The 24,681-nt window shown below is 37.4% G+C and overlaps 1 protein-coding gene across 5 annotated transcripts in view; it reads right to left on the bottom strand.

Annotated features, from left to right (window-relative positions):
- Positions 1–24,681, bottom strand: part of MBD5 (methyl-CpG binding domain protein 5) — a 264,810-nt gene that overhangs the window by 62,424 nt on the left and 177,705 nt on the right. For 3 of the 5 annotated variants that reach the window (XM_062186379.1, XM_062186370.1, XM_062186409.1), the window contains 2 exons: positions 14,757–14,930; positions 1,057–1,729 (listed from right to left, as the gene is read on the bottom strand). In XM_062186379.1, coding sequence (XP_062042363.1) covers positions 1,057–1,169 — 113 coding nt within the window. In that variant the 5' untranslated portion in view covers positions 1,170–1,729; positions 14,757–14,930. Of the gene's footprint in view, positions 1–1,056; positions 1,730–14,756; positions 14,931–15,166; positions 15,293–24,681 lie in introns of all 5 variants that reach the window. The other 2 variants (XM_062186390.1, XM_062186400.1) reach the window with 2 other exon arrangements.

Here is a 24,681-nt window from a genome sequence, read left to right as displayed (position 1 = left end):
ACATAAGACTTGACAAAAGAATTGGTAACTAAATTTACCTCATGACACACCTTACATAAAACCAGCCAACCAGACCAGGAGAGAATCTGAACTCTCTGAGTTGTTATGGCATGAAATTGGGTTTATGTAACCTAATTCATACAAATATGTCTTTGCAGAACTGAAGAATTCTATTGAAGTTGAGATATGAACGGCCACACTGAAAGTAATAACATCAATTTAATGGCAATATGATATCTTTTCAAAAGTTTGCAGTCTATCTACTTCTAAAAGTTTTTTATTACATTGCAAAGAAAGATTGATGGGATACTGACTTGTGACACATATACTGGAAAAGTACAAAGTAAGAAACTTATATGCCAATATTTTAAATAAACAAGACTCAAACTTCTTGCCAACAATATAGTTATGCCATTCAACTTGTTCTATAGGAGCTATACACCATCAAAATGTAAAAGAGCAGGCATTTGCATTTTATTTGTATGATTTTTTTACTTGTAAGATAAATAATCATCTCCATCATGACTTTTTCATTTTTACTATTACATAGAAATGGATACATTAAAAACTGTGCAGAAAAAACTAGGAAATTATTTTTAGTTAATATCAGGCATTAGGAAGTCTAATAGTTGAAACTGCCTATAGATAAATTACGATCTATTTCAGGAAAGCTAGTTGAAGCACTGTGAAGGAGATGTTAGTACTATGCAGGGATGCAGGTCTATTACCCTGTGACTATGGCAGTGACGCTTGTTTCTTTTAGAAATCTTCATGTTTTCTTTATCCTTGTTACAGAGATAAGCAGAATCATATATTATGTTCACACAATTAATACATGAAAATTCTCTCTGTTCATCTAAAGTACTTTACATTGCAAAAATAGAACAAAGAGTACTTATAGTTCTAGCACAGAGGTCATTTATTCAAATTTATTCCAGGTGCTGTCAGTCGCAATATTTTGTTCTCTCAAAAAAAAAAAAAAAAAAAAAACAACACTGCTTCCTTAACCTTGGGACTGAGACTTTGGAAGTAACACAGGTAATAATAAGAGCTCACCTGACATAATGCACTCCATTCTGATCCACACGACGCTGCCAACCCACAGGAACTTGTATAGCTGGAAGACCTCCTTCCTTGTCCCCTCCGTCACACTCTTTGCCTCCATTCATTTTCTGTGTCTGCTTGGGACTCTCCAAAGATATCAGCAATAAGATGATATCCTTATGTTATAGAGCATGATGGCCTTCAAAAATAGGCCAATGCAGCACAGTTTCCCCCAGACTCTACGAAAGACATTGGGAGGCTTCGGCTCAGTTTGGAACCAAGTCCTTGAAATCTGCCATCGGGAAAAATCAGTTTCCCATTATAATCTACATTAAATAACCAATATTTACTTCCTAAGGATGGCCTACATGGGTAAAAATGAATGTTTCCAACTAAAGAAAATCATAATTCACCAAGGCTGGTACCTGTCTGAAGCTGGGGAGGGAGGAGTGTAAAGTTTTTAGTTGTACATTTTGTCTTGAACCTTGACGTTGGACTAAAATAAATTCTATTGTTTGGAAACCTGTCTCATTTTTACAGTGTGAGTCGGTTAATATTTCCAGGTACTACCGGCTTTTATAGGCCACATTCTTTAAACTTTCTCTTTATCTTCCAATCTGAATCCAAGGTGTTGCAAGTTGGTTCATCTGATGTTTTCATGACTTCAAAATCCCAATAATGTAGCCTGAAACATATGTAAATATATAAACTGTACATTCAATGCTATAAAACTGAGAAGCTGTACAACTTTAAAACACAATAAGCTGTGAAGTGTGTACCTAACCAATCGGTGTTCCCTGCCATCAAAATCACGTCAAATAGAATCTGTTTTCTATTTCCCACTTGTTTCATTTACTCCAGTTAAGCCTATTTATTTGCTCTTTACTATGTAAAACTTTGTAATTACTAGAGACCTGTAATCATAGCATTACACATACACACACATACACACACACAGACAATCTCATTCAAACTTGAAATGTCTATTACCTCTTATGACCCATAAACAGCAAAGCTGTATGTTCACACCCATTCACTCTTTTTGATGGCTTCTTAATACTACATATACCCCAGTGAGTCAGTTTTCTTTTCTAGTCATTATTTTGGCCTACAGAAGAAAGGGGCTCTTTGGTGTTTTGTTATTTTTAGTAAGAGTCAAAAGGACATAAACTTACAGTATATTTCCAAATAAAAAAGGCTTTTCCTCAAAGTTATTGAACATTAAGAATAGGAGTTGCTTTTACAGTCAGTCACTAATTTTATAGGCTATTGTCTTAATTTATTAAGTCAGAAATTGCTATCTAGGGAAGTTACACCAGCTTGAAGTAGCAGTAATCAAGGCTAACGTGGAAGACTTACAGAGGTCCTCTTGATGGAACTGATTAAAAAAAGACAGGAGTAAAATTTTTAAAAGATTTACTGTTGAACACTGTGGAGAATGTGATGTTACTATTGCTAGTATTATTTTTTTGTTATAAACAAGCCTTTTTCTGAACAATTTAATATCTAGCATGTAGTCACATTGTTGGACTCATAAAATTGCACTATAGATTAAATGAAAAAAAATTATCTTAGTGTTTTCTGAGTGAGACTTGTGGTTTGTGATGAAAATTTTCAATGAGAGCATCATCTACAAATGAAAAGAAATGCATAAAAGTTTCCCAAATAACTTAAATGAAAGCTCTGGAAAACTTTGTTAAATAGCTTCTGATTCAAATGGAATTAGTAAAAGTTTCATAAAATTCAATAAAAAAGTTAACATTATTTTAGACAATGTGCTTTAAATATGCACTTATAACTTAACTGATGAGCAAATTAACTGTATAAACAGACATGTAACTAAAGGAAAAGCCTTCATGGATTCAGACATAAAGCTTAGTCATAACCTTGGCCCTTGAGAAAGGTTAAGAGTATTGTACTGAAGCAAATCCTTATTTTACTGGAAGACCAGGAAGTGTGGGGAAGGTAGGACAAACACTGCCAGCCAATGGGAAAAGGAGCAGAAATTTATTGGGTAAAATTTGGGATATAAAGAAAGGTACCAAGTAGTAAGAGTCCCAGTGGGTCTCCAGGTGATAATTTGCATCATTGGACCCACTCCACTATGTTTTCTGCTTCTTAGAGAAATAACTCACTTGCAGGCATAACCTGTTATTTCTATTTTCCTTTCATGTGCTTTTGATTGTGACTCCTGCTGTTTGCATGTGTGTTTACCTATGTGTCATTCAACGGCTAGTTAAGGACTCCACTATGTTCTAGGTTCTGTGCTAACTGCTAGGAGCACAAAGATGGTAAGTGCTGAGGTCTGAATGCTGTGTTCCCTGCCCCGTTCATGGGTTAAAATCCTAACCCCCCAGAGGATGGCATTAGGAGGTGTGGCCTTGGGGGAGGTAGAGTCTCCTGAGTGGGACTAGTGTTCTCTTCCTCTAGGTGGGGTTGTAGTCATGAGATGGCTATCTATGAACCAGAAAGTGAGCCCTAACTAGACACTAGATCTGCTGGTGCCTTGACTGTGACTTCTCAGCCTTGAAATTGGGAGAAATATCTTTGTTTTCATGAGCCATCTAGTTTGTGGTATTTTGTTTTGGCAGCCCAAACAATCTAAGACAGAAAGATATCATTTTGTCGAAGTCCAGTATGTTTGGCACTAATGAGCTCTTTGATGTGGAAGAACAGAAATGAAAGAGGAAGAAAGGAAGGATTAGTTCTTTTTCTCAAGGAGTTCCTGGCTTAGTGGAATTCCTAGTGATTGTGCAAGAGTTATGAATTTTCTGCCATCCTGGACTTCCAGTTTTGCCAAAGAGCAAAATCCTGATGACTGAACCTCTTTTGTTATATTACCTTTGTATGCTTCCATTACTATGTTGCTATTCCAAAGAAATCTCTTCACTGGTCTCTGATCATTAGACTAGGCCCACTTCTATTTTCTCTGCTTTTGAGTTTTTTGACCATTTTATGCCTACCCCCTTCTTGCTTTATTTATTTATTTATTTTTATTATTATTATTTTTTTAGTTTGCTTGCTCTTGAATGTGGCTGGCTCTTTCCGTTAAGTACTTTGAGGATCTGCTAGGCAACATTAGATTAATTCCTGCCAAATGTCTCCCTCACATTTCAGTAATCAAAAATACAAATATCTGACGCTGGGTTTTGCTTAACCCAGTGGTTCTCAAACATGATCCTGGGACAAGCATCATTATTGCCAGGAACATTTGGGAATTTCCAGGCTCAACCTCAAACTTAACTGCATCAGAGACTAAGGAGGCAAAGTGTGTGTATGTGTGTGTGTGTGTGTTTTAAACAAGTCCTTTGGGTGATTGACTCAAGTTTGACCCTCTAATGCTCCTGTCTCCCTTTTCAAGACAGGGCTAGTTTTACATCTTAACATTTCATGGGCAACCAGTGCTCTATTTTCCTTGTCCGGGACTTGGAGGCGAGATGAGAGACAGAGTCATCCCTCTTTGCTGATAGCACTTCAGCTTTTCAGTGGCAGCCCAGTTGTAAGGGCCTTAGGAACTGTGCACAGAGCAGAGGTCCATTAACTATACCATTGTGATTTATCTATAAGTTGGCATTGTTTTCCTCAACATTCATTTTGTGAATTTGGAAAACAGGAGTGTGAAGATAAAAATAATTGAATTGTAATGTCACTGCTGAATAATAACCACAGCAAACATTGATATATTTTCTTTTAAATAATTTGTTTTTAGAAAGTTATCAAAGGATGAATAAAAATGAGTTAAATATAATAAATAACAAGGTATCAGCATTTTAAACTCACAATCTAAGAATTTTGTCTTTTTTTCCTGATTTTTAAAAATAAGAAACACAGAAAATTTTAAAGACAAAGTTCCATACTTTCTCTACCCTGCCCCCACCCCTCCCTTCTGCCCCAGAAGCAACCACTATCATGACTTTGGTTTGGATACTTATTTTCCATGAACTTTCCGAAAACCTCACATATGTAAGTATTTCAATATTTTTTACACCAAAATAAACATCTTTTAATTCCAATTTCCACAATCTTTTTGAAATTCCCTTGGATATATAACTTATTTACTTTCTTTTTGTGGGTATAGCTTTTTCTCTCAGACTTCTGCAATCACAAACAAATCAGAGAGCTATTTCTATACATAAATCTGTGTCAGTCCTGATAATTCACTCTGAATTATTTGCTAAAATAGAACCATATAATTTTAGGGCCCTTGACAGATTTCTTAAAGTGCCAGGAGGGTGTCATTTTCAGAAAGCATTTCAGGCCATGCTTCCAGAATCCTGACACGCATGCATGCCTTTTTTTTTTTTTTTTTTTTTTTTTTTTTTGCTAAACATGCACATTAAAATCTATTCTATTCACCTCTAAGAGTCAGATGACTTTATTTGCTATTTAGGCCCATCATCCAAGATATAGTCTTTTTTTTTTAATAGTTTATATTATAAAAACTGAACAATATCTTCCCCTTACTTCCTCTGAAGACCCATTTTGTTTATATAGCATCATTTAAGTTTAATAAACACACTATCAAAAATATTGTGATATGATAGGCACCTCCATCTTACTAACAACACAAAGGATCCAGGGTACGTCTTATACTTAGTACCTAATTTATATTTTTTCACAAGCAGTTCTGTAGCAATAATAATGAAATTCAGAAAGTATGGGTGTGTGTTTATAGATGTTGAGATATTTGCCACAATTCTACCAATGCTTTCATTTTTCCTATTTTGTTTCAACATGCAAATTAATCTCTGAAAACTGGCTTTTAGTAAATTGAATTTCAGTTACTTGATTTTCTTCTTTATATTGATTGGCTCCTTCTGATCATTCAGAATTCAAATTATATGTCACCTACTCAAAAACACTATAATGTGAGGTGGGCATTTGGCCTACCAGTTGGGATGTTCACATCCCCTGTTGGAGTGCCTGGGTTTGAGCTGCAGCTCCATTCTTGATTATAGCTTCCTGCTAATTTGCACCCTGGGAGGCAGCAGTGATGGCTCGAATAGTTGCCTCCCTGCCACCCATGTATGCAACCTTAATGCAGTTCCTGGCTCCCAGCTTTGGTCCCAGTCAGGGGTCACTGTGAACAATTGGGGGGTGGATCAGTGATGGGCGGTTTACATGTTACTCTCTGGCTTTCAAATAAAGAAGATTTATCTAAATATCAATAGATATAGATAGACAGCAGACAAAGACTGACTGCAATGTAACACTAAGGACTGTTTCACACTTTGTTAATTTACTGATATTTCTTATTATCTGATTATTATCCCTTATCATTTGTTTACTTATTGACTACCTCCTCTCACAGGAATGTAAACATTCTCAGAGCAGGGAACTTGTCTCTCCAAGTCCCCCTTATATTCCCAGTTCCTGGAACAGTCCCTGGCATAGAGTAGGTACTTAAGTATTTTCTGATGATGTGCATATTCCAATTTGTCAACCTAATTTTATATTCTGATTTTTACCATTACAAAATTTCAGAAATACATATATCTAAAATGGGAGGTTTAAAAAAGAAGACAGTAAGTATGCATGTTGAAAAATAAAAAGGATCTTTGATCAAGATTTATGTCTAATGATTTTACAAACTCTGAGTGATTATTTCTGTATAGTAGAGTGTGATGGGGGCTGGCATTGTGGTATAGCCAGTAAAGCTTCGGCCTGCAACATTAGCATCCCAAATGGGCACCGGTTCATGTCTTAGCTGCCCCATTTTCCATACAAATCCCTGCTAATGGCCTGCGAAAAGCAGCAGAAGAGGGCCCAACTGCAACAAATAAACAAGTATGACAGGGCTTCGGAGTAAATTGATGTGGTAATGTTAAATTTTATTTGTTGGCCGGCGCCACGGCTAATCCTCCGCCTGAGGTGCCGGCATCCCGGGTTCTAGTCCTGGTTGGGGCGCTGGATTCTGTCCTGGTTGCTCCTCTTCCAGTCCAGTTCTCTGCTGTGGCCCAGGAAGGCAGGGGAGGATGGCCCAAGTGCTTGGGTGCCTACACCCGCATGGGAGACCAGGAGAAGCACCTGGCTCCTGGCTTCGGATCGGTGCAGCACACCACCCGTGGCGGCCATTTGGGGAGTCTACCAACAGAAAAAGGAAAACCTTTCTCTCTCTCTCTCTCTCTCTCTCTCTGTCTAACTCTGCCTGTCAAAAAAAATTTATTTGTTAACTGTATTAGAATTTTATTTAAGTGGTTCACATAAATATTTTAATTGGATTAATAAAGGAATCACTAAAATAAATAATACAGCATGAAAATTAAACATATTTCAACAGAATGCTAATTAATGCAATAGACATTTTTTTCAGTATGCTTTCCTGATATTCTTGTCAATTTAAGAACAAACTCATGGGGCCAGCACTGTGGTATAGTGGGTTAAGCTGCCGCTTGTAGAATTGGCATTCCACATGAGCACTGGTTTGATTCCCAGCTGCTCCACTTCCAATCCAGCTCCCTGCTACTGTGTCTGGGAAAGCAGTGGAAAATGGTCCAAGTTTTTAGGTCCCTGTCACCCACGTGGGAGATCCGGAAGAAGCTCTTGGCTACTGTCCCTTGGTTTCGGGTCAGCCCATCTCCAGGTTTTGTGGCCATTTGGGGAATAAATCAGTGGATGAAAGATTCTCTGTCTCTCCCCTTTCTCTATAACTCTGCCTTTCACATAAAATAAATAAATCTTAAAAAAGAACAAACTCACAAATTTTTGCAGTGTTAAATATTTTAAAAGTTATATCCAAACACCATGAAAACTAAATATCAGAGAATATTATATCATGAAAATAAGTAAATAGCTATTTGTCAACAATCTTTCTGAATAAAATCAAATGCCATAAGTTCTTCTGAATAATATCAAACAAATTTGATTAATGGTAAAAATAATGAGTTGGTTTTTGAGTCATGTGGTGTTAGGAGTATTTCTATTAAAAAATTTACAAATACATCACACAATCATCTTGTACTGAGTGGAGGATGCTTAGATACATAGTGGGATAGAATTAACACCAATGAGTCAAGATGACACTATGTAAATTAGGAAAAACACGGATATTTCATATGTTATAAGAGTCTAAATAATCACGTATACTTCTTATACTGTGATTATAACACTTAGCTCACAAAGTAATTACAGATAATGAAGAATTCCATTCTACTCTTATATTTCCAAGAGTGGACATCTCATATTCTGTCATGGAGAACAAGTTCCACATAAAACCTATCTCCATACTTAACATCCAAAACAATATATACTGACAACAACAGATACGATTGAATTAAAATACTAGCATTTGCACTTTGGAGGGTAAAGTCTGAACAGCTACAACCTATCATTTGATTGGATAATAAATGAATATACTTATAATCTTTCCACCATTATTACTTAAATTATGGTTGTGAGAGTAACCCTACATGGCATTTCCCATTCCTAGCTATCTTTCATCCACATGTAAATGATGCAAGCAGCTCCTTTACAGTACCTTGTTCATCCCCATGCAATCTTCCCTCAACTCTTTCACACTTTACCTATTTTATTTATGAACATACTTTGCAGTTATGTCATTTATTTTTTGGTTTTTACTTTGCAACAGATTAGTCCTATTTTTACTGTTCCCCCACTATGCTCCAATTTGTTTATCTTCCCTGAGCAGCCAGCACTGTGAAACCCCCCTCTTAGATATCTTTTGTAAGAGATCCATTACCTCTGCCAGTCTCCACTTACACTCCCAAACTAGCCCCAGTACATCTGTATTTGTTTCATACAGCTGTGTTGGGATTCCCTGGGTAACCATATGTTTCCTGATAACTGAAGTTCTGTAGTTTCAGATGGTTTTGCACCATCAGTGCAGAAGACTAAAAAAATTAACAACTTGCAAATGAGGGATCACATTTACGTAAAAAGGATACATTTTTCACAAACTCTGAAGGAATAGGGACAGGTTCCTAAGAGTGAGTCAGGGTAACAAGCATCCTGGCCTGTGACCATGTACACTTAGGAAGATTCTTTATACTACAGAATTCAGCAACTTATATCTTCTAGTCACATAAGTCTTCAGAGATGTACATGCTGAGCATGGTAGACTGCAAACAGCCACAACTATTTTGCAGTTCCTTCCATCAGGAGGTGGGATTATTACCCCAAATTGAATCTAGGCTGGCCTCGTGATGTGCTCTGACCAACAGAAGGTGATGGATGTGTCACTGTTCCAAGTTTTGAGTCTAAACCTCAGAAGGCCTTGCATCTTCTACTCTTGTTTCTCAGAATGCCATTGCAGTGTGAACAACCTGAGCTCACTCCCTTGAGGGTGACAGACCATGTGGAAACAGAGAAGTCCAGTGGTGCAGCCAGTCCAGTTGAAGCCCCAGACACATTACTGAGTGTGGACAACACCTTGTGGGGTGGGGAAGAGTTGGCACCGCTGAGCAAGTCTAAACTGTCAGCTCACAGAATTAAAAGTATTATTTCAAGTAGCCAAACACTATACTAGAAATAACATGGAAGTCTAAAACAGGATTATTTAACTTAAAGTAAATTATAACATGGAGAAGCTACGTAACATCACTGGTTAACAGCACCAGCCCTGGGGTTGGCACTGTGGTGTAGCGGGTAAACCCGCTGCCTCCAGTGCCGGCATCCCATGTGGGCGCCAGTTTGAGTCTCAGCTGCTCCACTTCCGATCCAGCTCTCTGCTATAGCCTGGGAAAGCAGTAGAAGATGGCCCAAGTGCTTGGGCCCCTGTGTCCGCATGGGAGACCCGGAAGAAGCTCCTGGCTTTGTATTGGCACAGCTCCGGCTGCTGCGGCCAATTGGGAAGTGAACCAGTGGATGGAAGACATCTCTCTCTCTCTCTCTCTCTCGATAAATATATATATGTAATATATATATACATTATATATGTATACATATATATAACATATATATATATATATATATATGTAACTCTGACTTTCCAGTAAATAAATAAATCTTAAAAAAAAAAAAGAGCACCAGCCTTAGAATCCAAGTGTCAGGGTTTGAATCTTGGATCTTGGCCCATATCCTTTATTAACTTGTAAATGTGGTAAAGTTTAAACATTGTTTTCATTATAAAATGGAGATAAAAATCTCATAGGATTTTTCTGGGAAAAATAGTAAGTTAATATTTATGTGAATAGCACATAGTAAATATCCACATTGCTATTATTTGTATATACTGATTAAAATCATGTTATAGAAAACTTAATGGCACTGGAAAGTACCGTGATATTATGTGGAAAAACATACAACAAAGCTGAATATATAATTATAATCTTAATTTACAAAAATGCTATTATGTAGCTATACGAACATAGTAGCACTATCCTTCCAGTGACTAGTTTATGTTCTCACATTCTCTTACATTTTCTTCATTGATACTTCAGATTTTCAAAATTTTCTTTAATAAAAATATATTGGCTCTGTAATAACAAAAATATTATTTCCAAAAAATTAAGTTATATATCTATAGAAGTGCTATTAATGTTTCCTTGATCCTTATACGAATCAAGGAAGCTTTTTATTAGAAATAATCACAGACTTAGTGTCCAGTATTCTGCTATTATTTCTTTCTGTTTTAGCCAAATAGAGAAAAAGACAGAGACTCAGAAAGAACCCTGTATTAACATGGATGACCTAAATACTAAAAAGAAAAAATTAAGGCTATCCCTTTTAATGGGTCTAAAATTTTTCAACTTGGAATACTAACTCCCATTCCCAAGCTCTTTTTCTTCATTAAGATAGCTCCTACTGATCTCAGTGTACTTGTCACTTTCTCAGAGAGGTCTTCCCTGGTTTCCCCAGTCTTTAATTGCCTTAAGTCTAAATTAGATTCACACTTATAATTCTCCCATCTATTATCCAGTTCTCTTCTTTCATGTGAATTATGACATATTACCGAATTTTCTGTTTGCCCTTGCCATCCAATATGATTGCAAAGAAAAAGGAGATGAGACAGAGAACTGCAAATTAAGACTTCCCTTTGTGACCTTGAAAAACATAAAGAAGTAGAAAGTGAGGCTCTGTATGCATTTGTAGAAAGTACTTACTATGCTTCCTTTCTTAAAAGCCAAAGAGTGAATAATCACTAGCTCTCAAATACATATTCTTAACATATTTTCAAAAAACTTTGAAAACTGTTTTAAGGAACAGTAATACTTCATACTAGAACATCTCTAAAGTAATCAATAAAATGTATGTTATGAAGGAAAAATTATTTCTGATTTATTTCTGTATGTTGGCCCTCAGCACATTTTATTTATTTATTTACTTATTTTTGATTTTCTGTACTATAGTGAAATTCCTCATAGGAAATATTAATAAAAATACTTGTATTTATTTACATAATCTATTTAACAGTATACTAAGCAAGTTTAAGGGCAATTTTAACATCTTATCCTTGCATTGCTAGTATTTTGGCTACTCCAGATAGAAGTTACAATATGCAGTTCAAGTCTCATACACACACACATACACACACACAGTTTCCTTCTTAAAATTGTACTGTAAGAAAATCATTGTGAAATACATGTGTGCCCACTTCAGGTTCTGCAATAAATCACACATTGCCCAGGGACAATAATACAGTCAGAGAAATGCATGGTTGAGATGATTTGATCATTGTGCAAACATCACAGAGTATGGTCACCCAAACAAGACTGTATGAGGCTGCTGCTGACTGAATACTGTTTTACAATAACCTAATTTTTTTAATGAGTAGGAGTACTTGAACACCAATAAAAAATAGTAAACATATAAAAGGTAGCAGTTGTTTGCTTTCCTTATCTAGTGTTATGTTCTCTAAAAAGTTTATGTGCTATACTTGCATAGAACTGGCAGTACAGTAGCCTTGGTTATACCAGCATCACCAGAAATATGTGAGTAATGTGTTGTGCTGTGATATTATAATGGCTACGATGTGAGTAGCTGATAGGAATTAATCAGTTCCATTTTACTTTTGAAAAAGAGATTTGTTTACTTGAAAGGTAGAGTGACAGAGAGGGAGAAACAGAGAAAGAGATCTTCTTTCTGTTGGTTTACTTCCCAGATGGTTGCAGCAAGGCTAGGCCATGTTGAAGCCAAGAGCACGGAACTCCATCTGGGTCCACAATGTGTTGGCAGGGACCCAACTACTTTGTCCATCATCTGCTGCCTTACCTTAGCAGGAAACTGGATCAGAAATGGAGGAGCCAGTACTCCAATGGGCATTCTGATACAATATACTGGTGTCCCAAGTAATGGCTTAACCCGTTGTGCCACAACACCCCCTTCACTATTGTACTCATAAGATGCAACTATCCACATGGTCCATTCTTAATGAAACTGCTATTATGCAGCACATGACTATATGTAGAAACAACTAATATCTACATATTCTTTTCCTTCAAAAACGTTTAGCACTCTTCAATTCATTTGGCAGTGGACACAAATTCTTACTTGAAGAAATCAGTAGCAAATAGAAGCAACATATACCCCCATGACCTTCAAAATTACATTACTATGAGTATCTGATTTTTAAATTTTATTTATTTATTTTATTTATTTTATTTGAAAGGAGGAGAGACAGAGAGAAAGAGACTTCCATCTGCTGGTTCACTCCCCAAATGTCCACAATAGCCAGGACCGGGCCATACTGAAGCCAGGAACCCAGAATGCAATCTGGTCTCCCACATAGGTGGCAGGGACCCATCTACTTGAGCCATCGCCTGCTGCCTCCTAGGGTGCATGTTAGCAGGAAGGTGAGTTTGAGGAAGAGTAGCTGGGATTCAAACCAGACACCTGGATGTGAGATGGAAGCCTTCCAAGCAGAGACTTAACTGCTGTGCCAAACACTCACTCTACTACGTCTACTTAAAATTTATTTTTTAAATTGACAGATAACATTCTATGTCTTTATCTGATCTAAAGTATGTATACACTGTGGATTAGTTAGATTTAACTAATTCTAACTAAAGTTTGGATTTCCCTAAAATAATTACTTCACATAGTTATTTTTTGGGTCACAGCATATAGTACAAAACAATCTTTACATTTTTCAATATTGCCAAATATTTCCATTAACTGTAGTAACTTTTCTATACAGGAGATCTCCTGATATTTATTCTTCCTGTCTACTTGGTAATTATGTATCCTTTGGCCAATTTCTCCCCATCTTCCCTTCCATCTAATCACTCCAGTTTCTGGTAACCACCATTATATTCTCTACTTGTAAAAGATCAATATTTAAAGATTCCATATATGAGTGAGACCATCTTTCTCTGCGTGTCTTATTTCATTTAACATAATGCCACTGAAGTTCATCCATGCTGTCACAAAAGGCATGATTTCATTCTTTTTTAAATGGCGGAATAGTATCCTATTTGTAAATACACCAATTTTCTTTATCCATTCATCAGTTGATATATGCTCAGACTCATTTCACATGTTAGCTATTGTGAACAGTGTTGCAATAAATGTAGGAGAGAAGATATCTCTTTGACATATCAGTTTCATTTCCTTTGGATAAATATAACTAGAAGCAAGATTGCTGGATCATGTGGTAGCTCTATTTTTAGTTTCTTGAGGCATCTCCATACTTTGTTCCATAATGGATATGCTGATTTACATTTCCACCAACAGTGTATAAGGATTCTCTTTTTTCTACCTTCTCTCCAACACTTATCTTTCTGATAAAAGCCATGCTAATCGGGGTGAGAAGATATCTCATTGTGCTTTTGATTTACATTTCCCTAATGGTGAGTATTTTTATAAACCTTGTAGGCCATTTGTATGTCTTCTTCAGAGAAATGTCTATTCAGGTCTTTTGTCCATTTTACAATCGGGTTATTCGGGTTTTTGCTTTGGAGTTTCTTACATAGTTTAGATATTATACACCCTTGCCAGGTGTATAGTTTTCAAATATTTTCTCCTATTCTGTAAGTTGTAACCTCATTCTGTTGGTTGTCTTCTCAGTTGTTCCTGCTTTTGAGGTCTTATCCAAAACATGTTTTCCCAGACCAATATCATCAAGCACTTCCTCTGATAATTTCAAACTCTTGGGTCTTACATTTAAATCTTTAATTTATAAGCCACGAAAATCAGGTTTCTCTCAAAATTAAAATAGGGCAACTCCTTAGTCTGAAGACACACCCAAAGACTTTGTCTCTGAGTATGAATAAACTTTTAGGAATGCTCAGGTCCAATCAGTGTTTGGTGAGGAGGAAAAGTGTCTTCCTGTGGATTTTAGCAAAGGGAGCCTACTAAGTTCCATGAAATGAGTGATCTTTTATTGTGTTTATGCAACTCACAAATCAGGAACAAAAGGAATAAATGGTTAGCAGTATCATATTTCAAGTGTCTCAAGGAGACTTCATGTAATATTTGAGTGATTGCAATCTGGAATACTGAGGGTGGCAGAGAAAATATAACAGCTAAGGAACACTTATGTCCTTGGGGTGGAGGGCAGGAGTTTCAATATCATAAAACAAGGCATAAAGTATTTAAGTAGACATATTGAAGAAAAGCAAAACCTGTAGAAAATAAAGTCTCTAATTTAACAGATAAGCAAAATATAAGAGCAGTTATAAACCAGAGGACTTTGTACCAAATCTCACTTCCAGAGTGTTTGGCTTATCTATGGTTTAAAATAATAATGTAAGTGAATTAATTGACAATATTTACATCAAAATATTTCACATGAAAATTTGCATTTCCTGCTTTACCTGAGAAACTGGACAATGTGGAAACACTAGGTCAACATTCCTGCCTTGCAACAATTATCTGGAATAGAGCAGTGGCTGCTCCTCCAGAAAGGACTTGGCTCTCCAGGTCACTGCAGTGGCTTCCTGCTTCATTCCCATCAGCCTGGCCTCTGTAGGCATTTGGGTTTCCAACTTCTGGAATAGAAAGGACCTTCAGATAAGGGTTGAAGGACTTGTTGTAGCCCTTGACAAGAGGTACAACCCATTTTTTTTTAAAAAATGACCACTTAACCTATACTTCACAGTTTCTTCCAAAATGTGGAGGATGAACTCTCATTAGATCACCACACATTACTAGTATAAGTAAGAGTGACATAAGCCAGCTACAACCACAAGCACACAGGTGACTATCTCAGTAAAATTGAACTGACCCAGAGTTCAGTGATTCCTGAGTTAGAGGAGATAAAGGGGTACACAGAAGTCTCACTGGAGTTCAACAGTCTTCCTTTCTTAACACCATCATTGGCAATATCACATTACCATTATCATAATTCATCCTGCAATGAAGGAATTATTAAACCAAATTGTACTATTACTTATTATTAAGATATGAACAATGCCACTGATTTTTTTCCCCCAGATTTAAATTATTTTCTTGTAGCAAATAAGAAAAATATTTCTGAAGGTCTTTGAAAGGTGTACCTGAGACCTTATAACCCCTTACTCCATCTTCTGGTCTTCAGGGAGGTATTGCTGCTCAGTTGTGTTAGAATGCTGCTACTCAGCCTGGGCAAATTAATCGGACAGTCTAATTCATTTTACTGTTTCCATGGCTACTGAACACTCTTCTGATTATTTGATGGATTTTATAGATAGATATTCTGATATTATTAGGTTGGTAACCTGGAGAGCAGGTACAAGTATTTCAGTTACTGAAAACAAATACACAAAAATAAATAAATAGATCATCTGGTATATAAATTATCTTTTCAAGGATAGAGGGTCTGTGATAGGCTTCAGAGGTCCACCACTCTCGAGAGCACTAGCAAAGTAAAATTAACTTGGAGGATTTAGGGGCCACATATTCTGTCTCATAGTTTCTCCACGGAGTACTCCTTCATCTCCTAGGTCTTTCCTGATAGAGAACCTAGTGTTCAAGGTTTTATCTGCTTTTGGTGCTACCTTCCTCTGACTACATTATTATGAGAATATTAGGAATGATTTTGGGCTGGAGCGGGACAGGTAAATGTGCAAGATGTGATGTGGCAGCATGCTTGAGCAGTGATACCTTCAGAAAGCAGCCAAGAGAGACAAAGGAGCAACTAAGGGAAACATCAGTAAGATTAAATGAGCACATTTCTATAATTCTCATACTAAAGCTATCCCAGGAATTATATTTTATGTGTTGAGTATTTACTGGGAACCAGCTATGTGTGAGGCACTATGACAGATACTGGGACACCAAACTTGAAAAAACCACAGCTCCCATCTCAAGGAGATTTATTATCAGAGAAATGGAGGATGGGAAACATAATTATAACATTGATTGGAACTGGGTATGAAAGGACCATGTATAAAATGCTAAGTGAGCACAAAGACACAGTTAATCTAGTTTTTAAGATGAGAGGTGTGGGTCTTGAAAAATTTCATGGCAAATGTGCAATTTTAATTCCATTTGTCCACAGACTTTTTGAAATAATCTAATATACCTAGGGATGTAAATAGCTAACAAGGGTAATATAAAGAGTAGTTACTGGCCAGCGCTGCGGCTCAATAGGCTAATCCTCCGCCTTGCAGCGCCGGCACACCGGGTTCTAGTCCCAGTTGGGGTGCCAGATTCTGTCCTGGTTGCCCCTCTTCCAGGCCTGCTCTCTGCTGTGGCCCGGGAGTGCAGTGGAGGATGGCCCAAGTCCCTGGGCCCTGCACCCCATGGGAGACCAGGATAAGTACCTGGCTCCTGCCTTCTCTCTCTCACTATCCACTCTGCCTGTCCAAAAAAAAAAAAAAAAAAAAGAGTAGTTACTAGGAGGGCTGACACATCACCTAACCCTTGCAAACAGCCTTAGTTCCAAAAGATTAAAATCAGAGATTTTACATTTCTGTCTGTTAATAACATTTTCAAAATTGCCATCATTTTTAGTTGGTAAACATAAAGGTTTCTTTTCTCCGACCCTTTAACCTTGATATGTGATAAGTGATGAAGCATTAATGAATATTTTCCACAGGAAGACGTAGGTGCCGGCCTCATGCCTGAAATAGAAAATGATGAGCTGACATCTAGATAAGCAAATATTGTTTTCTAGAAAAGGAATCAAAGAATGATGATTCACTTCAATAAGAAAGGAATATTAGATTGAGTGCTAAGAAGCAGGAGCCAAAATGAACGGATAAGGGTGAAGGAGTATCACCCTTGGATAAAGCAGTTTAAAACTGTTCGAAAGTACATCCTTTAATGAAAGAAGTCCATCAGTGAGGAAAAGATGACTATAGTGCCAAAGTGATTTCAGCCAAATGTATAAACAATGTTAACTAACATTTCTCTTGTCATCTTCTCTGAACTAAACTGAGTAGTTTATGTACACATGGATATACTCATTTCATCATCGTCACAACCCTGCAAGTCACGTGCTTTCATTTTTTCTATCCTAGAGTTGAGGAAACCAATGTAAGAAAAATTATGTAACTTTACCTTCTATTTTCCTTTCTAATAATTTGTCCCCTTGTATTTTTTCTACTGTAGTATTTATCATTATCTAACATAACTGATACAGTTTACTATTTATCCTATAATTATCTGTCTCCTCTGACAAGGATGCAAGCTCCATGAGCACATGGGGTTTAGCAGCCATCATAACAGACAAAAATTCCTGCTATTTTTGCTTTGGATTCAATAGCCTCTTGCAGGCTTTGCATTACATCTTATTTTTATTTCCCAAAAGATGAAGTACAGAACCTTACAAATGCTGGATCCAAAAATATTTGTTGATATTTATTGATACATTTATTTATTGATATATCACAATTCACCAGTAAGCATATACTAAGCCCTTGCCATGCTTAGCATTGAGTGTTAGTTACCACAAGATAGGGAAGTATAAAACGTGGGACTATATTTCCAAACTTAACACTTAGGAATAGAATTAAAATCAAAAAGGAATACCTACAGCATAAAATAAGAAGTCTTCACATTTCATTACTTCCATTCTTCAATCATTCGAAGCCTAAAACTGCCTATTCATCATTCCTCCTAAAACACCAGAGTATTCTCTGCATTTAACTCCTGGAAATGTCTGATCTGCTCACAACTCTATGCCTATTTATGTGCTGTTCTCTGGGCGTAAGAAGATTTCTTCCCACTTTTTAAAATATATTTATGTTATTTTCTAAGAATTTAATCAATTAATTAACTGTTCCTTTATTTGAAAGGCAGAGATACAGAAAGAGAGGAATGAAGAGAGATCTCCCCTCTGCTAGAGCACTCCCTGAAAGACTGTAAGAAGTGTGGCTGGGTTAAACCAAACCAGGAGCTGGGAATCAATCCAGTTCTCCTGTGGATGGCAGAGTCCAAATAAATACATGCAAATTAGTAGGAAAGCTTTCAGTCAGTAGTGCATAAAAATATAAACTACCAAAATAGTTTTATGATCTCTCAAGTAATATATTTCAAAAAGTTAAATGTTGTGTCCAACACTTGGAAAACCTTGAGGAAACTCCTATAAAATCAATGTTCTTTCGGGTTCTTCTAATCTATAATTTCTATATAAACTAGAAAAGCAAGACTTTATAAAAGTTCAATCTTGTACATATTTATTAATATTAAGATGTACCTGGAGGGGCCGGCGCTGTGGCATAGTGAGTAAAGCCGCTGCCTGCAGTGCCGGCATCCCTTTTGAGTGCTGGTTGGAGTCCCAGCTGTTCCACTTCTGATCTAGTTCTCTGCTATGGCCTGGGAAAGCAATGGAAGATGGTCCAAGTCCTTGGGCCTCTGCCCCCACATGGGAGACCTGGAAGAATCTCCTGGCTTTGGATCAGCGCAGCTCCGGCCGTTATGGCCAATTGGGTAGTGAACCAGTGGATGGAAGACCTCTCTCTCTGCCTCTCCTCTCTGTGTGTAACTCTGACTTTCAAATAAATAAATAAATAAATAAATCTTAAAAAAAAAAAAAAAGATTGTACACGCGGCAGGGAAGAGCCTAATCAGACAGAAGTAGAGAACTTGGGGCTGGCATTGTGGTGGAGTGGGTAAAGCCGCTGTCTACAACGCTGGCATATCACATGGACACTGGTTCCTGTTCTGACTGCTCCTCTTTTGATCCGGCTCTGCTAATGGCCTGGAAAAAGCAGTGGAAGAGTGCTTGGGCCTCTGCCACCCACATGGGAGACCTGGAAAAAGCTGTGGGGAACCGCAGGCTGGCCACCTGTGAGAACCTCCTTATCTGCATAGCTTGCAGCAATCGGCTGACCACAAGGCCCAGGAAAACAGCCAGGTGAAACAGATGAAACAGAATGGACTCTGCATAAACAACTAGGAGGAACCCGGTAAAACAGATGAAGTTGAGGCAGGATGGACTCTGCATAAACAACGAGGAAGAACCAGGTGAAACAGATGAACTTTCGACCTGAGACTATACGCGTCCTTTCATCTGATTGGACGATACCAGTGTGAACTGCACATGAAGAGAGCCGCTATTGGCTGTGGAGCGGATGCTCCACGGACTTGGGGTATACAGAAACATTGGGAATTGGGCTTGGAGCTGCTCCTCCTTCTCTTTTCTTCTCTTCCCCCCCACTCTTTCTTTCTGCCCCCATAAGTAAAAGTTCCTTGAGAACCGAGAAACAGTGACCATGTCGTGATTGCGTTGGACCCTTGTTGGCGAGGGTCCGACAAAAAGCTCCTGGCTCTTGGCTTTGGCAAGTCCCATCCCTGTCTGTTGTGGCCAAATAGGGAATGAACCAGTGGATGGAAGATACCTCATTCTCTCTCTCTCCCTCTCTAAGTAACTCTTTCAAACAAATAAATCTTTTTAAAAAGAGAACTAATGTAAGAATATCAAGCAATACAGCTTTTAAAAATTCTGTTTTTAGAAACTTTGCTAGCATGTCTACTGCTAAAAAATTATTTTTATTGTTAAAAAAAAAATCCCATCTCTCTGGTACAGGATGAGCTCAGAGGCACACAGCCTAAAAATTGCTTTGGTATCATGGATTCCTGACATCTCTGACATAAATATTGCTTGCTATAGGTATCTTATAATGCAATTTCACTCATATGTAGTTACTTGCAGATCATTAGATCTGTGGGATATAAAAATAACTTAGGATTTTTACTTTTATTTACTTGAATAGCATATTCTGATATGAACTCTCAAAGAAATTCCCTTAAGCCTCATTTAAATATTAACTGACTTGATCAAGGGGTTGGCATTGTGGTGCAGCCATATTGGAGTTTTAGCTGCTCTGTTTCTGATACAGCCCCCTGCCAATGTGCCTGAGAAAGCTGTGGAAGATGGCTCAAGTACTTGGGTCCCTGTCACCCACACATGGAACTGGGCTGGGGTACCTGGCTTCTGGTGTTGGCCTGGCCCAGCCCTGGCGGTTGCTCCATCTGAGGAGTGAACCAGTGGATGGAACATCTCTCCCTCTTTCCTCCTGTCTGCCTGTTTCTCTCTCTGTCAAATAAATAAATTGCCTTTCAAATACATAAACCTTGAAAAAAAATCCTGCATTTCCTTTTGGAAACAGTAAGAAATTTACCTCTGGTCTTACCAGCTGTAGGATTTTCAGTATCAGCTATACTGTTTCCAAAGCTGTCTGAGTCATAACATTTGGTGGTCTAACTTAGAAATTTAATAAAGTATTTTGTTAATGCATAAAACATAAGTATAAAAAGTAAATTATTATTTCCATGCAAATTATGGTGAAAGCAGACTTGTAACACCAGGCTCTTACTGCTCTGTAGCATGACTGTAAGTGATAATCATATACTGGATAGTTCTGTAAACAAAAATATCAACAAGTAGAAGAAAAGATTTTGAATGTTTTCAACATAAAGAAATGTTAAATAGAAGACAGATATCTTTATTCTGATTGGACATTATGCAATGTATACATGTGTCAAAACATCACGTGCACATATATAAATTATATGGGTCAGTTAAAAATTTCAAATTATTAAAAACAAGGTTGAATGAGATGAGAAATAGGAGAATGGGGGAGGGGTTAACATTTTTGAATAATTCTGCATTCAGACAATTTTGCAAGTTACCTTTGAGTTCTTATTCTCCTCCAAAGTAAAAAAAAAAAAAAAACAAAAACAAAAGGAAATATTTGATGCTATATATTTTGTGAAAAGATAATGCTGTACTTCAATCAGTAAAGTCATAAGGAAAGGCCTTGATCTATGACACAGCTTGTGAATGTTTCGTGTGCTGCTGTTCTGTGTACATAAACAAAGTCATCAAAGTGGGGTACAGTAAAGAGGCTTCCAAGCATTACTTTAACCTCCCTCAACAAGGTATACCTCAGTTCCACGGTTGCTAAATTATAAAATTGAAAACACTAACAAAATTTGAATAATAAACCGATCCATGTTTTGTAACAAGGTAAAAAAAAAAAAAAGACTGTTGACTGAACATATATTTAAAATATCATAAACTAAAGAAAGTTCAATTGTGGGACCAGTGCTGTGGTGCAGTAGGTTAAGCCGCTGTCTGTAGTATTGGCATCCCATATGGGCGCCAATTCGAGTCCCAACTGCTCTGCTTCTGATCCATCTCCCTGCTAATGTGCCTGGGAAAGCAGTGGCTCACTTGGCTAATCCTCCGCCTGCAGCACCAGCATCCCATATGGGCACCGGGTTCTAGTCCCGGTTGCTCCTCTTCCAGTCGAGCTCTCTGCTGTGGCCCGGGAAGGCAGTGGAGGATGGCCCAAGTCCTTGGGCCCTTGCACCCATGCAGGAGACCCAGAAGAAGCTTTTGGCTCTTGGCTTTGGCCTGGCCCAGTACGGGCCTTTGCAGCCATTTGGGGAATGAACCAGTTGATGAAACTTAGAGGATACTGTCTAAGTGTCTACAGTGAGGCCATTGCCTCCTGAATATTGGACCTGGCTGTGGTCCTGCTTCTGCCTAAGGAGGCCTTGTGAAGGTACACCTTCCTAAATGGAACATGGTGGCTACAGTAAGCAGAAGGCTATTGGGTTATTACTGGGTATTACTTTAAGGAAAATTCGTTATCATACTTCAAGAGCCTAGAAAATGAGCCAAGAACAACATGATCACCAGGAGCAACATGAATTTTTGCTTCCCACCATAAATATGTAACGTGATGCTTATACCTCCCCTTGCTTGTGCCTGCTTGTAATTTATTTTTACAATGATTAGTACAGCTATACATTGCTTATTGTTATGTTACTAGCTGAACCCTACACTAAATAATAAAAGCGCCGGCTGGAGCTATCTTAGCACTTATCTACAGCACTCTTCTGAAGAAGGCTCCCGGCTCATCATTTGAAACTCCACATGAAAGATCTTTCTCTCTCTCCTTTTTCTCTCTGTAACTCTGACTTTCAAATAAATAAATACATCTAAAAGAAAGGTTTAATTGTGAATACTTTCTATGGTTTTCTACTTTAAAAACTGTTTTAGTCAATAAAATAACTACAGGTTCAGATTGTGTTGTGTAAGAGTCCTTCTCTTTTGTTGGTGACTGAGAGTGAATTTCATGGTGGAATGATGATGTAATTTAGAATTTAAGGTTTATGTTCATTTCATTATCTTATTATTTAAAAAATAGTTATAAAAAGTTTTTCTCTGTTAGATAGATGATCTATTAGAGAGAAATAATAACTAAGAACAGATATATGTTAAAATGTCCATAAAATAAAAATGGGAGAATTACAATGAAAAACTGATCAATCTCAGTTTGAAAAAATGTTGGGGTCAGTGCTGTGGAATAGTGAGCTAATAAGCCTCTGCCTGCAATGCTGGCATCTCATATGGGTGCTGGTTCATGTCCTGGCTGCTCCTCTTCTGATCCAGCTCTCTGTGATGGCCTAGGAAAGCAGTAGAAGATGGTCCAAGTACTTGGACCCCTGCACCCGTGTGGGAGATCTGGAAGAAGCTCTTGGCTCCTGGCTTTGGATCAGCCCAGTTCTGACCATTGCTGCCATCTGGGAAGTGAACCAGCAGATAGAAGATCTTTCTCTGTGTGTTTCTTTCTCTCTGTAACTCTACCTCTCATAAATAAGTAAAAAAATCTTTAAAAAACGTCAACAAACATTTCTGATGGATAAGTCAACCGAGCTAGAATTAATAAATATGTACAAGATCTGAAATATACAATTAACACAATCTATGGGAAATATACAGGTAATTACATAAATCTATAAGAATTATAGACACACATTTTTAAAAAGTAGCATGAAATTGGGAAAATTAACATAATATATTGGTTAAGAGCATGCATTCTAGATCCACACTACTGGGATTAAAATTCTACCTCTCTAGGGTAGATACTGAGTATATCAGCTTAGTTGTCTGCATCCTATATTGGAATGCCTGGGTTTGAGTCCCAGCTCTGCTCCTAATTCCAGCTTCTTGCTAACACACACTATGGGAGACAGCAGGTGATGGCTCAAGTTCTAGAGACCCCGCTACTCAGGTGGGAGACCTAGACTGATTTCCAGGTCTTAGTATTAGGTTGGCCCAGCTATGGCTGTTGTGGGCATCTAGGGAGTTAACCAGCAGATGGAAATCTCAGTAAACCTACCTGTCTCCATCTCCTCCCCCCACCCCCCATGTGTGTTTTTTCAAATAAACTAAATAACTAAATAAAAATTAAAAGAAAAAACATTAACTCTGGTACCTGGTGTGTGACTTAGGACATGATACTTCACTATCCCTCAGTTTGTTTATCTCCAAAATGAATATAATAATAGTACCCACCATATGGTGTTGTTGAGAGAATTAAATACATTAAGATTTATAAAGTGTTCAGTGCCTGGCCTGAAGTAAGCACTAAATAAATTAATGGTAAATAAGTAAATAAATCAGTCAAATTGCTTGACCATAAATGAAAGTCTAATGACTCCAAACAAATGAAATCACGTAAGATATATTGTTTGATCAAATTCTCATAAAAATAGAACACCATAAGGAAATGATATCGACTAATACTCATGTGTTTGCAAATTTGGAAAATATTCATATGCTAGCAATATTGAAAGCCATTTTGATGTCAGTGATTTTAAATTATGGCAGAATGCCAAGTGTGACCTTATCTTGTAGAACATGACTTATCAGACAACACTATGGATAGAGTTGGACCTTCTGGCTTATTGAGTATAGGCATGGAAAAAGCAAAAAACAAAACAGATCATGTGATGCTTGCAACCTAATATTAAAATGTTCTAAACATATACACATATACACAGAGAGGGGAAGAAAGGTAGGATGACAAAATGTTAACTACTGTTGAATTTGTGTGAATTGAGTCCTTTGCACTATTGAAATGATTTCAAAATAAAAAGTTCTCAGACTGTAAGAAAAAACAAAAACAAAAACAAAAGAAGGCTAAGGTTTGCAAGCTGGGTGAGCAAAGACAAAGGGGCAGTGATGTTTGAGATACAATAACTTTGTTATTGAAGATATGAAAAATAGAATCTAATAATAAATAAATGCATGTAAGAAGTTTAAAAATATGCAGTAGTGGTACGAGGGGAGGAAGGAAAGGAACTGTGGGTATAAACAGGCAGAAAAAATAATGTGACCTGAAGTAGTTAAGATGTTGTAGAGATAATCATAGACCCATGAAAAACATAACACACAAAAATGATTAAATGTTGAGCCGGTGCCATGGTGCAGTAGGTTAATCTTCTGCTTGCAGCGCTGGTTCTAGTCCTGGCTGCTCCTCTTCCGATACAGCTCTCTGCTATGACCCGGGAAAGCAG

The sequence above is a fragment of the Lepus europaeus genome, chromosome 1 (genome assembly GCF_033115175.1).
Source record: "Lepus europaeus isolate LE1 chromosome 1, mLepTim1.pri, whole genome shotgun sequence".
Taxonomy (NCBI): domain Eukaryota; kingdom Metazoa; phylum Chordata; class Mammalia; order Lagomorpha; family Leporidae; genus Lepus; species Lepus europaeus.
Note: the sequence above shows the minus strand (reverse complement) of the source record. Positions and strands in the feature narration are given on the sequence as shown.